Raw genomic sequence first — 15,277 nt, 5'->3', positions numbered from 1 at the left:
AAATTATATAATAAACATACCTAAGCTTTTATAAATTTCCTTGGTCATATGTAATGGTGAAAGTGTAAACGTCTGTGCATAGAATTTTAAAATCCGGTCCTATGGAAATGAAACAAGATTTGTATCCAATATTCTTTCATCATCTATTTTTGTAAGAATCGTTTTCTACATAGTAAAAAACTTAATAAACACAAGACCATTCAAAAATTTCAGTAGAAATGTAATTAAAACGGCGCATTCTTGTGTTGGTTGGCAAAACGTAAAGTCAACCAAAACTAAGAGTCAACCTAATACAGCAGTATATTGTTGTAAAATCTGGTAATAGCAGATACAGACATGGGGAGATGGGGTGAAGAAAGGAAACAATATAATTTGTTACAATTTGACACAATGTAGAGGAGTCAAACAAAGAAACAGTAGGAGTACTAAATGTAAAACAAAACAAACAAAAAACCCCACTCCTTTCCAAATCCACTATTTGTTTTTGTTTTAATTGCTCACATAGGAAGATTAATTAGATTGTTAGGACTTCAGTAATTTTGCCTATTCCCAAGAAAAATATTATATTCCAAAATTTTACATTATTAAAACGTAAAGTAGAAACTACCACAGTGTAAATGAATTAAATAACAGATGTAGTCAGTACCTGACACTCGTAGGTACCTAGAAATGACAGCTTATCATTTTAATTATACCAACTTTGATGGGATTGAGCCTAACAGTGAAATTCAGTTTCCCATTAAAAAAATTAAATTCCCTCAAATGATCTACTCTGAAGAAAAAAAAAACCTTGACTATATCAAATATTAGATGAATACACTTACAAAAAATGGTTACCCAAGTGACTAAAAATATATTTCAATAACCCAAGAGGTTCGTACTGAACACAGGATATTAAATACTTTGGGAAGTTTTCATATTTGCAGCAATTGGTAAGTATTTGTCATACTTTTCGAACACTATAGGCTTCACTCAGTTACATGTAAGAGTCCTTTAGAGCAGCATTCCCCAACCTTTTTGGCACCAGGGACCAGTTTTGTGCAAGACAATTTTTCCACAGACAGGAAGGCGGGGATGCTTAAGGCCATAATGCAAGCCATGGGGAGCGGCAGATGAAGCTTAGCCGCTCACTGCTCACCTCCTGCTGTGCGGCCCAGTTCCTGGGGGTTGGGGACCCCTGCTTTAGAGTAGAAAATGAAGAAACAGAATCAAACTCAAGAATTTGGGTAAAGCATAAATTCTAGATGAAAAGAACACCATACCTTGTTTTCTATTCAAGTTGATTGGTTTTATTACCATTTCCCCTCTATGACAACGTCTTCCAATTTTATTGCCTTAAGTATCCACACTGACTCTTGCTGAATATAATGGACAAATCAGGCCACTTACATTGACCCAGTAGGATCTTTACCATATTTATAAAAGGAATAAAGGAAACCTATTAGACCACTATTATGTCTTTAAGAGGGAAATTTACAATTTCCTGTTAGAATGCCTTGAAATGTTAAAAGATAACCCTGAAATATCTTTCTCCTTTGAAGTTCCTGAATCCTTGAGTCTTTAGAGAAGTCTGCCTCACCCTCTGGGGTTAGTATGGTTGAACTGCATCCAGGTATTGGGTAATTAAACATCATTTCCCCCCTTATAAAAATAACAAACGACTTGTTTCTAAACCACTTCTGTTTACCAGTATATTTTCATTGATGGAAGAGTAATTTTAAGTAGTAAAAAGGTACTGAGTTTTATTTTTATTTGTATTAACTGTTTACTGTCTGTCTCCTCTTCTAAAGTTCTATGAAGGCAAAGGCTTCTGTCTTGCTCAGTGTTCCCAGCATCTGAACTAGAATGATGTACACTGTAGGTATTCAGTGCATATTTGTTGAAGAGCTGGAAAATTTTCTTTTTTACTAATACCTTTAAAAATTCTATATAAAAAAACCTTATCAATTTTAAAGCTAATGTTTTTCTTCACTGACACATCATTTATGAAGAAAAAGACACTTAAAAAAACCTAGTTTGGGGGACTTCCCTGGTCGTCCAGTGGTTAAGACTCTGTGCTCCCAATGCAGGGGGCCCAGGTTCGATCCCTGGTCTGCGAACTAAGTTCCCACATACCACATCTAAGCCCGCGTGCCGCACTAGAGAAGCCCATGCGCCACAACGAAGACCCAGTGCAGCCAAAATAAATACATATGTACATACATAAAAAATCTAGTTTGTAGTTAAATGTGATGCTGGAATACAGTCAGGATTTTTTTTAATCCCATATAATTACTGCACTTTTTAATATAATCTTACTTTTCAACATAGTGTTTCTGAGAAGTCATATGTGAATCATTTTTTTTTTTATATATAAAATAACTCTCCACTGACTAACTTTACAGTTTTGGGAATTTTCTACATTAGTTTTATAATTAATCTCAATTATCTTCTAAAGTGTTAGCTTTACAGTTTTCTAACTTTTCTTTTTAAGCAGTTAAGCAATCTCTAACACTTAACTGCACAGGGAAAATGCTTATTAATCCTTTAGAGTAAATTGTAATCATTGTAAGTTCAAGTCTTCATATATCATGAATTCTTTCAAAAACACACTCTTTCTTTTAAAATATTTTTCTTAATTCAAAAACATTGACACAGATACTTGGATATCCCTTTACAAGATAAAACAAAATGCATAAGCTAACATAGCCTATTATTTGGCAATGAAGTATGACACTGACCAACCATACTTTGAATCTAATCATGACATAGTAAGTTAATTCCTTTAAAAAAAAAAAAATCTTGACAATTCAAAAGCTGGAGCTGAAATTATATTTGTGTTACTATTAAATATTTGAGCTACTATTAAAGAAAATTATATTCCATTTGCTCCTAGAATAGTAGGAAAAAAACCAGGAATTCTTAACACTTCTGTAGGCATTTCCTTACACTAAATACAGGATCAGGATCTGAAAGATACACTGTCAGTTTCTCACAGAGAGTGGTCCAATTTTCACAGTTCAGTACGTCAGATGGAGGAGCTGAACATAACGTTTGCAAGGCTTCATATCTCACCTATAATTTTTTAAAAGAATTTTTATTAATACTCAGCCACCAAAATAATAGCAATTCTCCAAATATTTAACAAACATTGAAACGCAGAGTCTGGATAACTGCTCTGAAGAGCCAGTTGAAAATCAGAGGCCCTTTTATAAAACAATTCTTGATAACTCATTTTTTAAACTGTTAAGCAGAGAAACTAGTGTTTTAATTTTTGCTTTACATAAAATAATCTAACTATATTAGGAGATTCTAGGTCACACGTCTAAGGGGAAGAGGAGAAAGGATGGTAGCCAAATCTGAATCACCAGAATAAGGTATTCCAGTGTCTCCTCCATAGACTTTCCTCACTTGAACAGACCCCATAGGTGGTCCCACAGTTTGAGGACTCTAATTCTAAAACACTGCCCAGTTATGTCCCTGGTGAAGCATTCCCATTCTAGGATATATGAACAATTCTCACAAAGCAATTAATTTGAACTTCTTTTTGCCGCTACACCATATTTTCTGACCTTCTAACCACTGAGATAGGGAAAAAAAAGTGATTCAGCAATGTGATGCAAAATTGAATTTCTGAATTTTCACAGAAATCTTATTAAGCATTCTTCTCAAAATTCAATCAGAATTCACTCAGGACAGTATGACCCAAGGGACAGCAGTGGCAAATAGCTCTACTCCAATCGTAAGTGGAGTAAAGCTTCTCCCCCGCTCACTCTCCAACTAGTGAGTAATAACACACTGATTCCAACCTGTTCCTCAAAATTTGGTTGTTCCTCAGCTGAAATAACTGAAACCTAGTGAGGGGGGAAAAAAAATGAAAAGTCAAAGAGCTAAGACCTTAGAACACCAAGCACTCTGAATGTGTCAAGGTGTCAGTTTTCAGGGTGTCAAGTTTTAGGTGAAACAAATAGAATATACATGTGTTTAAAATGTCTATATATTCATATGAAAAACTCTTAAATACAATTTTATTTGGGATAGGCATTAGGGGGACTATGAAGAGAGTTTAAAAACATTAAGTAAATTTCTCCTTTTCAGTTAATTTTTAGGACAAAACTCCATTAACAATTTACTATTTGCAGAAGTAGAACAAAGGTTTCTGAACAAGTATAGATTTCCAAATAATCCACTTAAACTAAAGTCAATAATATTGTTATCATATAAAGTCAGGTCCCATTGCCAATCTGTTGAAACATTTACTAAAACCTAGAAAATAAATCAGAATGTGAAATGCTGAGAGGAAAAAAAAAAATCAGTGGGAGTAAATCATAGCTATTCACTTAATTTAAAATGAAAAGTTGAAGAAAAACAACGTATTTCAAAAACGAGACCAAATGGCAAGATATAACAGATGTCTGAGGTACTTCAAAACTCCTATAATTTTCTATTTCAAGTGAAACAGAATGACTTTCAAATGAAATAAAACTTCATAAACAGTAATTTATACAATTATTACAATATAAAGAGGCTCAATTCAATAAAATTGCTTTTTAAAAATATTTTCTAATAAATGAACATGTGTCAAAGTTGCTCACGTTTTCCAGAAGTAGAAAGAGGATTAAATGAAGATTATTTTCTTCAAAGAAATCACTAAAATGTCACATACAAAGCAACAGTGAAGGAACAGTTTGGGAGAAACTGCTCATAAATTCATCCCTTGAAAATTGAAACTAGAAATAAAAATTTCCTCTTACAAACTGTGAGCACTCTCTAAGGAGAGCCTCTCTTACTCTGTGACTTTTCATTTCAAGACTAGAAAGTCTAGCAGGGATATCAGTCTAGAACTGCCATGATATTAAAGGACTATCTTCAAGAGAAATAATCCAGCTGCTACTAATTATAATCTATTTATATATATATATATATATATATACATATACACATACACACACACACACATATATATATATATATATATATATATATATATATATATATATATATATATGACTGAACTTAACAGTTTTCCTTTAAACTTACCTCTTTAGGTTGCCCAGGATCCAACTGGTCTAAAATTAACTGTAATTTTCCTTGACAAAATTTATAACTCTGTAACACAATTAACAGAACGTTAATTCCTTCATTCATTTAGTAGACTTTTAGAAGTATTGTTATAAATGATTTTTCATATAACTCCAAGCACAAAACAAATTCTGAAACAAGAGAAGGGGATGATCTATTTTGATTTAGCAGCAAACTTAGAATTTTTGTATCCCAAGGCATTTAAATGAGAACTTAATGTCCCAGTAGGACAGTAGGACATATACTTTCATGTATATGAGGTTATCATTTGCTGAGCAAATGCAACATATAGAATATGACTCAAAAGATATAAAGCTAAAAATGTTTTGTACCCAGGAATCTGAGATGTATGAAACAAAGGTAAAACAACATAAACAAATAAGAAGGCATTGATGGTACCCTAAGCATAGCTATGGTGCTGCTTGAACTTTTCTGTTCCTTTTCTTCCCTGTGCTTCTCCTTAAACTTTCTCCATGTCTCCTCTTAGGTGAAGAATTCCTAAAGTAAAAACTTCTATCTAGAAAAAAGTTTATAGTAGACCATAAGCTGTTTTAGAAAAGGAATCTTCTTCTTGCCAAAGCAATTTAAATAATACCTTAAATAACCACCTAAAAATAAAACTGCCATTATTATGTAACAAGCCTCGTACTACCTCAATTCACAATGACTCTGAAGTATGAGAAATATGAAAACCAAGTCACCCAGCAATCAGAACTCAGATTCCCATCTTCATTAGAGACCCTCTTCTCTTCACTGTCTATACTCTCTTGAGGTGTTCTCATCTAGTTCTTAAATACATCACAATGACTAAAATTTATCAGTCACTTCATCTCCAAGGTAACATATATAATTATCCCTTCAACACTTCCGCTGGATGTTTAATAAGCACCTCAAACTTAACATATCCAAAATAAAATTCTTGATTTTTTTATTCCAAACCTGCTCCTCCCTCAAACTTCCCCATCTTGGTAAATAGTTCTACCATCCATCCATATTTTGTCTTAAGTCAAAAATAGGAGTTAATCTTGACTCCTTGCTTCCTCTCATTTCCTACATCCAATGCCACGACAACTCCCAAGTTTCACATATCATAACTCTAACTACCCATTGCCACTTCACTGCTAAAACCTTAGTTGACACCAGCATTGACTCTAGACTACTTAAATTCATCCTAACTGGTCTCCCTGCTTCTGCTCTTAATCTCATCCTACTCTACCCCATCATCCATTCTCTAGCAATAGACAAAGCTTCTCAAAATTATAGATCAAGTCTCTTTACCTCCCTTACTTCAACCCCACAAAAAGACTTCCCGCTTTACTCAGAATAAAATATAAAAGTTTGACTTACACGATCTGGCCCCTGCCTACCTTTCTCTCATACCACTCTGCCCTCTGCCATGTAGGTTTCAGTCATGCTGGCCTTTTTTCCCCCATCCCTGGAAGATGCCATGCCCACTCTAGCCTAAGAACCTTTGCCATTGCCACTCCTGCTGCCTGGCAATGCTATTCTTCTAGAGCTTTGCATGGCTGCCTTACAATCACTTAGTCTTTTTGATCTTTTTGGTCTTTTTCACTATAGTATCCTCAATACCTGAAACAGTGCTGGATACAGAGTCGGCACTCAATATACATTTGTTAAACTCGAGAATGATTCCATAGCCAGTCTTCCTACCATGTTACATTGTCTCTAACAATACAGGGTACATATTGCCACTTGATAACAAACCCAAAACAGCCTGATATTTCAGATCCTTCAATGTAAGTTTTCTTAAAAAGCCTTAAAGTGTCCTCGGTTTTACTCTTTTCTAAATGTATATAGTTCATATACCCAGAGAAAACCATCATTCAAAAAGACACATGCACCCCAGTGTTCACTGCAGCACTATTTACAATAGCCAGGTCATGGAAGCAACCTAAATGCCCATTGACAGATGAACAGATACAGAAGATGTGGTACATTTATACAATGGAATATTTCTCAGCATAAAAAGGAACGAAACTGGGTCATTTGTAGAGACGTGGATGGACCTAGAGACTGTCATACAGAGTGAAGTCAGAAAGAGAAAAACAAATATCATATTAATGCATATATGTGGAATCTAGAAAAATGGTATAGATGAACCAGTTTGCAAGGCAGAAATAGAGACACAGATGTAGAGAACAAACGCATGGACACCAAGCGGGGAAAGCGGGGGTCAGGGGGTGGAGGTGGTGGGATGAATTGAGAGATTGGGAGTGACATACATACACTAACATGCATAAAATAGAACCTGCTGTATTAAAAAAAAATTAAATTAAAAAATAAAGTATATAGTTCAACTGCTGAAGTCTGTATATACTACTTTTTAAAATTAGAAGTACTGTATATTAAATAATAGAGCTTTAATTTTGAGTTTTCATTATACAACAATTAAAATACTAAAATGTATGAGTGGTAACTACTAAATAAAATGTAAGTATATATAAGTGCAGCTTGTCTTGTCTAATGGGAAGAAAGTACACAACACAGGATATCTTACATAGTATACATATACAAACATTAAGATATATGTTGTGTGTATATAGATATAAGTATATATGTCCATATGTGTATATAGTAAGTATATAAAGTACATATACACACTCATTCTACTGCTAATTACACAAGCTCTTTTCTTTAGCCTGGCCCTTTCGCCTCTTCTAAAATTGATTTCTTCTGGTCCTCCCACTTCCACTATCATGACTTTTATCAGATTATCATCGATGTCTAAAATGTCCTGCCATCCAACTCATTAGCAAATAAGAATATCAAGGACATGAGTTTTAATCAGACAGAAGATTAAGCCAGGTTTTAAAATTCTAACTAGCTATGTGTCCCTGGAATCTTTAACCCCATCCGCAGTTTTCACATCCACCTCCTAGCATCACTGTAAGAATTAAACGAGAACAAATGTAAAGTCTTTTTGCTTTATCATTATTAAATTTTAAAATTTGAAGTAAATCTCAAATTTACTTCAACCAGGAATTTTCTATCTGAAAATAGAAAACTGAGTCCCCCCTACCTACTGCCTATTCAAGATCTATAAATATAATTCATTGATTTCAGATTTCCATTCAGCTTCTTTTCTAAAAGAGAAGTCACGTTCTACAACAGCCCTGGTAAATGCAGGGTCAGATACTGTTTGAACATTTGCAACTACAGGAGTTCATATTTGGTGAAACAACCAATATTATGTCAAGTAGCAGTCAAAAAAGATAATACTTAGATCTTAAAATTCATTTGCTTAAATGCTCCCCCAACAAAGACTTTTTTTTTAATCTCTTTATGATCAATACCTCAGGCAAGCAACCCTTACTTTGAAAATGTCTTTGCTTTTCACTTCACAGAAATGATCGCAACTAATCAGCATGATGATCCCTCAACTTCCCTCCTCTTACTCTCAACATTATTCTGTGGTGAACAGTTAACCACCAAATCCAAAGATCTTTTCTTAGTCCTTATCTTATTTGACTCCCTCTAGCCTTCATCCCCCCTTAACCTCCTACCCAGTGCAATATGGTTTGGTACCCTGTCTAACCCATTCTTCCATTTCTGTCTGCCCTCTGAAATGCATTTCCTAAGATCTTGCTTACTTAGGTGGCTTAAGTAGCAACATCTCTGCACGAATGACTCACGTTGTTATCCCCAACATTTCTACCAAATGAATCCTGCATGTTCAACTACCTGCTACACCACTGGGATACCTTACTGGTGTCTCAAATTCAATATGTATACCCAACAACAACAACAAAAAAGAATAAAAGAAGAACCCACCACATTCTTCTCCACATCTAATTCCTCCCTAATTCCAGACTTGGTTCATAACATCATAGTCTCCCAGCTACTTTGGCTTAAAAAAAACATAACTAGACCTTTAACTTCTACTTCCACTTTGCACTACTCTCTCCAAAACATATCAAAAATCAAGCTTAATGATCTTACTTCTGCAATAATTTCACATCAGTCTCTATTCCTACAAAGCCTCCTCAGTTCAGGTCCTCATTACTTTTTACTTAACTACCATGATAGCCTTCTAACTTATCTCCCTACCTCCACTTTCTCCCCTTCCCATGCCCTTCTGTATACAACTGTTAGGTAAGTCTGACACACATTTTCCTGTTAAGAAACCTAAAATGATTTCTCTCAAATTACAAAACAATTAAATTTAGCTTTTGAATGCATTCATTTATTCCTCAAATATTTATTCGGCATCTATACTATGTGTCAGACACCTACTATGTTACCAGGCACTATGATTTTATAGCTAGAAACAATAAATAATGATTAAGATATAATCCTTACCCTTACTCCATAAACTGCCCTTAATCTAACCTTCCAATTTACTCCTTGCAAACTCTGTCCTAACCCTTCACATAAACTACTCAGAGCTTCCCAGGTATGCCACATTCTTTGTTGATGCAGAAATTTTGAACTTTCCCTTGTCTGAAATACTTTCCTCTATAGCTCTTGGATATTCTTGGTTATAAGGGATGGTCTTTGAATTCCCATGACACATTACTTCTACTTGCAACTTGGTTATTTATGTACATATCCTATCTCTTTACTCTCAAGTAAGCTCCTTGAAAAAATAATGTATATCTGATTCATCTTTGCAATTTTATAGTGCCTGGCACAAGATATTGTACACAGCATATGTCCAATACATATCTGTTGGTTGAATATGTATCCAAACAGTTGAAGTCCCTTAATTCTACCATGTTTGCCTTTCCTCTCAGGTAATAATGCATATTAGAAAAGCATAGCCTTTAGTAGTTATCTGATTGGAGTAGACTCATTAATATGCTTAGTACCCTCTAAGATTCCTTTGTCTTCTTAAACATAGTACAAATTACTCTTAAAATGTTACTTAAGCAATGAAATACATACTACACTAGAAATGAGAATAAGTCTAATACCTACCTTAAAGGTTACCTATATAGGTTTTTAACATTTCTGTGTGTTATTGTGTATCACTGGATGGACAAATTTCCATTGCAACTAACTATAATAATTTATTGATACTTAACTGGAACATGTAGAAAACGTGTTCCATTGACTACAACAGAGTTAGAAATATTTATAACAGCTGAAATTGTTAGATTAAAAATTCCTGAGGGGAGCAGTGTCTGCCAACTTGATTGGTAAAGCAACACAAAAGAGACCTGTTGCTGATATCAATATAGGTAGATAATTCCAAAAGGAAAACATTTTTAGACATATTTACATGTGTGAGAGTATAAACCAAGCAAATAATTTCTGAGCAAATGCTACAGGGAAAAGAGCAAGAAGTAGAATAGGTTGATAATCTAAGATGGATTTTGGTCCTACTGTATGATCATAAGGATCCTAATTAAAGGTCTTCAGATGCTAAAATAAGATTTGTATACATTTCTGTAAAATTCAGTATACCTAAAGATAGTGAACATAAGATGCATTCTGTAACTTCTGTTGTTTTAAAGAGATATATTCACTTTATTACAACATATATTGGAGAATATTCACATTAGTCAATAACTACACTTTAAGTTCAAAAATCATACCACCCTCAAATTACTCTAGAAATCTCTATTTTAAATATTTGGTTTGTAAACTATATAAACCATTGAAATACAGCTAGTCAAAGAAAGACAACTATTACTGTTGTTCAAAGAGCTATGGGAAATAAAATATATAAATATTAAACCTAATGATTCTTTAGGCTTTAGTATGTGTAACTGTACAATGATTTCTTTCCTGTTCTTACAAAAGAAAAAGAACCACCACCCAGTGATGACAATGATAACAGCAAACATTTATATAAGAGCTTAATATGAGCCAAGTACTGTTCAAAATGCTTTACATATATTAAATCTGCAAGGCAACATTATAAGAGTAAATACTATTACTATCTCCTCTATAACAGTTAAGAAAATTGAGGCACTGAAAGAGGTTAAGAAGACAAAGCCCACAGCTCATCAATGGCACAGCCAGAGTTTGACTTGTTTCCAAGATTCAGAATGAGTTAGCTTCATGCAGAATAGTTTTTTTTAATTGTAGTGCATCTAAAACTTCTTAAAATTATGAGCCCGGGCTTCCCTGGTGGCGCAGTGGTTGAGAGTCCGCCTGCTGATGCAGGGGACACGGGTTCGTGCCCCAGTCCGGGAAGATCCCACATGCCGCGGAGCGGCTGGGCCCGTGAGCCATGGCCGCTGAGCCTGCGCGTCCAGAGCCTGCGCTCCGCAATGGGAGAGGCCACAACAGTGAGAGGCCCACGTACCGCAAAAAAAAAAAAAAATTATGAGCCCACCCTTCATTAAGCCTTAAATACAGAACAAAGTTATTAATTCAAAACAAAAATAAGGTTTTAAAAATAGTTTCAAATGATAAAGTTCTTAATTTCCTAGATGTTTAAATAATGTTTTAACAAAAAAAGAACTTCTGCACTTTTCTTTAAAAGTGCTACCATTGAGAAATAACAAAAAATCTATTAATATTTAAAAGTATAAAGAAACTTAGGTATTCATAAAGATATTAGCATTGTTAATCAGAGAAATTAGTTTTTCTGGTGTCAAATTGTCTCAAGACATTACTATTAAACAAGCAAGCAAAGAAAGCTCACACCTGCACCTACCCAGTTCTTCTCCCAAACAAGCCCCCTGCCTCAAGCTTAACTCTAGGCAGCTGCATTATCAATACTACCGTGTTTTTTTTCCTACTCTCAGCTGCCTTTCCCTTTCCCTTCTACATTTTTAGGATTTTAGGTTCCTATCTTTTTCTGCTTATAAGACAAATAATAATAATAAAAGTCTTATCAATTAAGGGTAGCTCGAGATGGAGGAACTTCTGAATAGTAGTTTGGGCTGTGGCTATCCTACTGTCCTGGGCAATGCTGCTGAACAAGAGATGAGAATCTTGTAATTCCTCAGCAGTAGTATGACATCCTCAAAAGCAGAATTCCTCACCAAAAAGAGCATTGTAAAAACTTTAAAGATTTTAGGAGAGGCCAGAAAAGGCGCTGAACTCAAGATATTCTAAGATTTGAGAAGTTAGGGTAAAACGTAAATTAGAGTGGTTGATAGCACAGCACATACTCAGAGACAGGGGAAAGGCCTCAAACTCAATAACAGGAAAAAGCTACTCAAGAAAAGTCTTACTGGAAGAATTCAAAACCTAGCAAAAAGATGGAATTCAAATTGTTCCCAGGAGGCAGTTCAAACACAAAGCTTCTTTTCCAGGAAGTAAATAACAGAAAAGATCCTGGCCTTCAGGTGAATAAGCAGCAACAATGGCAAGATATTAGTTTCCTCACTGCTACTGTAACAAGTTACCATAAACTTAGTGACTTAAAGAAACACAAATTTATTATCTTACAGTTCTAGAGGTTAGAATACATTGGCAGCCACTCTGACATCTACTTCAGCCCGCACAGCACCTTCTCTACCTCTGACCCTCCTGAGTCTCTCTTATAAGGACGCTTGTGATTACATTAGGCTCACCTGGATAATCCAGAATAATCTCCCCATCTGAAGATCCTTAAATTAATCACACTAACAAAGTCCCTTGGCCCATGTACGGTAACAGGTTCATAGGTTCTGGGTATTAAGACATGGATGTCTGTGAAAGGGCTGTTATTCTGCCTGCCATAGGTACCAAAGGATGGGCTTCATGGGGAGGTTACCATGAAAGTAAAGAAACAATAAATTCCTTAAATAGGTTCACATCATGAAAGAACAGCTGGTGACTGTTATCCTAAACTCACCTTCTCCATACAAAGGGTACATCTTGGGGTTCCCTTGGAACGTAGTAAAGTATCGATAGTTTGCACACTACAAAAAAGCATAATGTAATGCCTGTGCCATATTACAACTGAATACTGTCGGGGAAGAGAAAGAAAAGCTGCAAGAGGAAAGGACATTAATTTTGAAAGCTTAATTAGAGGTAATCCTCTAATCTTCCAGCAGTAGAAAATGACCCATAGAAGCTCAGTTAGAAACCATACAGGACTAGAGCTGGGAAATTTTCTACTTGAGTATGTCTCTCAATGGTATCCATTTCAGCATATCCTTCAAGAAATAGCAACAATAATAAAAGCTAACACGTACAGAGCAGCAGCAACTATTAAATCAGTTAATCTTCTCAACAGCAGGATGAGGTAAGTGGTATTATCATTCCCATTTTAAAATGAAAAATACTACGTCAGGGAAGTAAAGACACTTGTCTAAGGTCACACAGCTAGTAAGTGGTAGAACAAAGATTTGAACCCAAGAAGTCTCCAGGTAGTGCAGCACAGAACAAAGAGAACAGACTATCAAGGGTAAGAGACCAGGCTTAAATTCACAGTGGAATCCTAAGGAGCAACACAAGTTTTACCTATTATTATAAGCCTCGCTTTTTCCTGTAAAGTAGGCTGGTAACACCTATAGTGAATATAAAGCCAAGCAAAGGGACCAACATATGGCAGCAATCTCAATAACAGATATCTAATATTATTATTTTTATCTTTCTAGCATTATTTTGCAGACTTTTTCCAGGTTTAATCACAGTGCCAAATGCTTTCAGTGAATGCTCTGCTCACAACTATAGTAAAAATCAGCCAACTTTATTCTTTAATATGCTCAAACTTACACAAACAGTCTCCAAGGCAGTAATGTCCAAAGTTTTTCAATACTGGGTCAGAAATCCATATACAATCAGGACGCAATGTTTAAAATAGCAATGAAATAAAGCCTACTCTATTCACGAAATACAAGTGTTCTAATATCAAAACAGCAGCATCAAAATTGTTTACTGAATGCTATTCATAGAACAATTCAGTTTTTTTAAAGCCCGATGCAAGTAACATCAATTTTGAAGGCATCAATAATAACATCAATATTTAATGGAATGAATGATATATTTTCAGGGATCCTTTCAATTCTGAACCTATTAATTCAGCCTCTCTTCGGTCAGTTACATGCAAGAGAGTCTTTTTTCACTAAACAAAAGCATACCCAAACATCTTAGAGTCTGGCCACACTGAAAGAGCTTTCAGGACAGTTCTAGCATTCATCTGCTTTTTTCCAAAGGCCCAGGGATCCCACACCTTGTTGGTGGGCATACTTCACTTTCAATTCAATTAGTCGCTTCTGACACAAGGTCATATTCATAAGGCAGGCACTTGAAAATGCAGATATACCCCGTGGACATTCCAAAGGAAGCCACATAAACTCAGAGCATGATCCTTCTCGAGAATCAAAACAAAATAAAAAACAAGAATATCTTCTGAAAGTATGACTCCATTTCTACCAATGCTGTGAATTTCTTCAAAAATCTATGATTCTATGACTGGAAATAAGTTGGTGCTTAGCTAGCACCTCTTAACTGCCAGCTACTCAATCAATCCTATTGAGATCTGAATACTTGTACTTCTTAGAACAAATTAACAGTGCTCCACTTTTTTTCTCTTGTGGTTCGATTTCAGTGTATATACATGGTTCATCAAATAACTAAGAAAGTATAATCTTATGATCCCTCAGAGTCCTAAAGTTGGGTTTTCTGTGCCTTTCATTTCCAGAAAGTCCTTGATCTGAAGAAGCAGTTCAGTAAACCTACTGAATAAGCCATCTGATTGTATTAAGCTGAACTAAAATCTCTACAGCCCAGCTTCTTCCAAAGAGTACATCAACAAGGGACGATTAAGAGCCAAAACATGAAGAAAATTCACAATCTTTGTCACTTCCTTCCTCACATCAGATAATTAACCTGACTTGTAAAATTTAAAACTCAGCACAATATCTCCTGCTAAATGATGCAGTGATAACTTTTACATTCTGCTTTGACTAATTCCAAAACCATTTTTCCTTCAAAAGTGCAGTCTCAACTGTGACTAATACACACACGTATTTCAGGTTTCACCCAAACTCCACAAATCCCTTTTTGCTATACGTTTAGGATCTACGTTATAGTTATGTCCCTATGTTAGAACTAATTAGGTGAAAATGTTTCACTAAAAATAGCAGGTAGGATTCACACGAAGGTCAAACAGATTCCATTTGGCTTGAAATTTTCTATGTGGAATTTCATGGTGCATGCATGGGCTCTACTCTATCTATTTTCCTTTGTCTTCTATTAGGACTAATCTAGACATTGGCCTTTCCCTTAGCTCTGCTGAAGCCAAAAGACAAGGATTCCAGTAACCTGGAAAGATAAAATATAAAACCTCAAATCTTTTGACATAAAA

General features: G+C 35.1%; 1 protein-coding gene across 4 annotated transcripts in view; it reads right to left on the bottom strand.

Annotated features, from left to right (window-relative positions):
• The window catches only part of TBC1D32 (TBC1 domain family member 32), a 179,804-nt gene that overhangs the window by 146,812 nt on the left and 17,715 nt on the right, over positions 1–15,277 (bottom strand). For 3 of the 4 annotated variants that reach the window (XM_060030026.1, XM_060030028.1, XM_060030029.1), the window contains 3 exons: positions 5,020–5,088; positions 2,929–3,054; positions 21–99 (listed from right to left, as the gene is read on the bottom strand). In XM_060030026.1, the coding sequence (XP_059886009.1) occupies positions 21–99; positions 2,929–3,054; positions 5,020–5,088 (274 nt within the window). The remainder of the gene's footprint in view (positions 1–20; positions 100–2,928; positions 3,055–5,019; positions 5,089–15,277) is intronic. The other variant, XM_060030027.1, reaches the window with a different exon arrangement.

Source organism: Delphinus delphis, chromosome 14 (genome assembly GCF_949987515.2).
Source record: "Delphinus delphis chromosome 14, mDelDel1.2, whole genome shotgun sequence".
Taxonomy (NCBI): Eukaryota; Metazoa; Chordata; class Mammalia; order Artiodactyla; family Delphinidae; genus Delphinus; species Delphinus delphis.
This window is presented reverse-complemented; position numbering and strand designations above follow the sequence as displayed.